General features: G+C 36.8%; 1 protein-coding gene across 1 annotated transcript; it reads left to right on the top strand.

Annotated features, from left to right (window-relative positions):
- Positions 1-9: 9 nt before the first annotated feature.
- Positions 10-3,023, top strand: LOC134258823 (chitinase domain-containing protein 1-like; the record flags this gene model as incomplete). Its single annotated transcript, XM_062741407.1, has 5 exons — positions 10-69; positions 630-740; positions 942-1,091; positions 2,103-2,342; positions 2,807-3,023. Coding segments are annotated over exons 2-5 (712 nt in total), but the record flags the coding sequence as incomplete, so codon positions are not given.
- Between the last annotated feature and the right edge of the window lie 31 nt (positions 3,024-3,054).

Genomic DNA, 3,054 nt, shown 5'->3' with positions numbered 1-3,054 from the left:
TTTCTACTTTCACTTTTGCCATTGTTTCATGTTTTATTTCATACCAACGCGATCCAGCATCGCATGTAAGTAGATACTGAATCTAACATCAATACATACATGTATTTTAGGTTAAATGAAATATTCATGATCAAGTTATGGGAATTTTAAAGCGTCTACAATTTATTTTTTCCCCATTTCCGTGCACGCTCATGCATTTTTAATACTTAGCCACATAAACAGATAAAGCATGTTTAGAGCGGCAGCTGAGCACTGATCTGGGCATATTTGTAAAGCTCTCCCGAGAAGACTGATTTTTATTTTTTTTTCTATCGTCATAATTTGAATTTAACTGAGATAAAGTGAGTAATATTATTGAGATCATTGTCAGTAGCATGGATTAAGGTCTTCTGCTTCAGCAGCTGGTACAAAAAATGTCAAGCAGTTTTTAATTATAATCTCTTTGTTCTTGTCAATCTGTCTGTCAGAATTAAGCTATGATTTACACTTCATAATCAGTTGATATTTTTTAATTAAAACTTATATAATTCATATGAATGACTTTTTTCAAACCATTGAATATGAATTTAAATGTAGATTTAATTGTCATAGATTTGGATCAATATTTTTATTTCGCTTAGATTAACCAGACAGACATGAATTTAAATATCATGAGTGGATGGTTTGGCTTGCTTGTGATGTTAGGAATATCTGAAGCAACATTGTCTAAGAGTGACAAGAAGAAGGAACGACCAAATGAGGTACTGACAATTAGCCACATATAATAACCTGTAACTTTGATGGTTCATGATTTTACACACCCATTTAAAAGAGCTGAATAACAAAAAAGAAGAAAATGTTTTCAGTCATACATGTAATATGTTTAAAATTTTAATGCTGATGTCATTTTGACTTGTTTTAATGTCCCGGCATGTTCTTGCATTGAAGTTTTATTTTCACAGATAAAATTAAGCTCTGTGAATGTCATAGACAGAGGTTTAGTGACAGAGAAAGTCAAGTCTACGGACATCATTAAGGAGCATGCCTCATATTGCGACAGAGATCGAGAGGTCAAACATTTCCCTGGGGTCACTCTGGCCTATGTCACACCGGTGAGTAGAAAATAAATGATTAGAGGTTTGTTTAGTAAAAAAGAAATATTAGAGGACTAATTTTGTACAGTTCACCTGTACATATAAGCTTTTGTTTTCATCATGTCATATCTCAAATTCTGTAATAATTCTTTATTTGTGATTACTTTATTTACAGTAAGTACACAGGCGTAATTTGGCGTTTTTAATCTTTCTTTTCATAAATAAAGATATCCCATTATAGTACAGGGGGGATTTTTTATTTATGATAAAAAGGTTAAAAACGTCAAGCACCTGTGAGTAAGTACACATTTTAAATCTTAAGTTTCTGAAAATTCAATTTTCTATTTCAGTAATCTTTAAATTCAAAATTTTATCTAAGGATATTTTTATATAGTTAAAAGAAAATTCTTTTTCAGTGGAAAATGACAGGTAAGGATATAACTAAGATTTTGTTTCTCTTTCAGTGGAACAGTATACAGTTAAAGTATAACATTGAGGGAGTCGGCAAGATTCCAGTTCTGCTCGAGCACGCCTATTTCCCTCGGCGCAAGCGCCTTGGGAAATAGACTTGCTCTTGGGGAACTGGAATCTTGCTGACTCCCTCAATGATATACTTTAACTGTTTTATTATATCGATACAAACTAGACATTTAAAAAAGTTATATTCAAATCCTGAGCTCGGCATCATTTGCTACCAGTAAACTAGTTCTTATTGATTGATATGGGACTAGTTGACTCGCGATGCATTTCATATCATTAATGAATATTCATGAGTTTATTCAGAACATTTCTAAGTTTGTCGTAAGTTTAAAGAAAATGCTAAGTGTTTGGAATAGGTGTGTATCAATTCATCAAAAAAACGAACTTTTTTTGCAGGGAATCAATCTTGTTTTGCAGGGAATTGGTTTATTAACGGTGATTTTCAGGAAATCAGCAAAATACATTGATTCACATTTTTATATAGTGAAAAATCAGTAGAGGTATAATAATCATGGCTATGATATAGCTAAGATTTTGTTTCTCTTTCAGTGGAACAGTCATGGCTATGATATAGCTAAGACTTTCTCTCGGAAGTTCTCCTTCGTGTCTCCAGTCTGGTTACAGATCAAAAGAAGAAAAGGAGGAACCTTCTATATACAAGGGGACCATGACATTGATCAGGGTAGGTATATACAGGGGGACCATGACATTGATCAGGGTAGGTGTATACAGGGGACCATGACATTGATCAGGGTAGGTGTAGACAAGGGGACCATGACATTGATCAGGGTAGGTATATACAAGGGGACCATGACATTGATCAGGGTAGGTATATACAAGGGGACCATGACATTGATCAGGGTAGGTGTAAACAGGGGGACCATGACATTGACCAGGGTAGGTGTATACAGGGGACCATGACATTGATCAGGGTAGGTATATACAGAGGGACCATGACATTGATCAGGGTAGGTGTATACAGGGGACCATGACATTGATCAGGGTAGGTGTAGACAAGGGGACCATGACATTGATCAGGGTAGGTGTAGACAAGGGGACCATGACATTGATCAGGGTAGGTATATACAGGGGGACCATGACATTGATCAGGGTAGGTATATACAAGGGGACCATGACATTGATCAGGGTAGGTATATACAAGGGGACCATGACATTGATCAGGGTAGGTGTAAACAGGGGGACCATGACATTGATCAGGGTAGGTGTATACAGGGGACCATGACATTGATCAGGGTAGGTATATACAGAGGGACCATGACATTGATCAGGGTAGGTGTAGACAGGGGGACCATGACATTGATCAGGGTAGGTGTATACAGGGGGACCATGACATTGATCAGGGTAGGTGTATACAGGGGGACCATGACATTGATCAGGGTAGGTGTATACAGGGGGACCATGACATTGATCAGGGTAGGTGTAGACAGGGGGACCATGACATTGATCAGGGTAGGTATATACAGGGGGACCATGACATTGA

Source organism: Saccostrea cucullata, unplaced genomic scaffold (assembly GCF_032062105.1).
Source record: "Saccostrea cucullata isolate Sc308-1 unplaced genomic scaffold, CSIRO_AGI_Scuc_v1 ctg5017, whole genome shotgun sequence".
Taxonomy (NCBI): Eukaryota; Metazoa; Mollusca; class Bivalvia; order Ostreida; family Ostreidae; genus Saccostrea; species Saccostrea cuccullata.
This window is presented reverse-complemented; position numbering and strand designations above follow the sequence as displayed.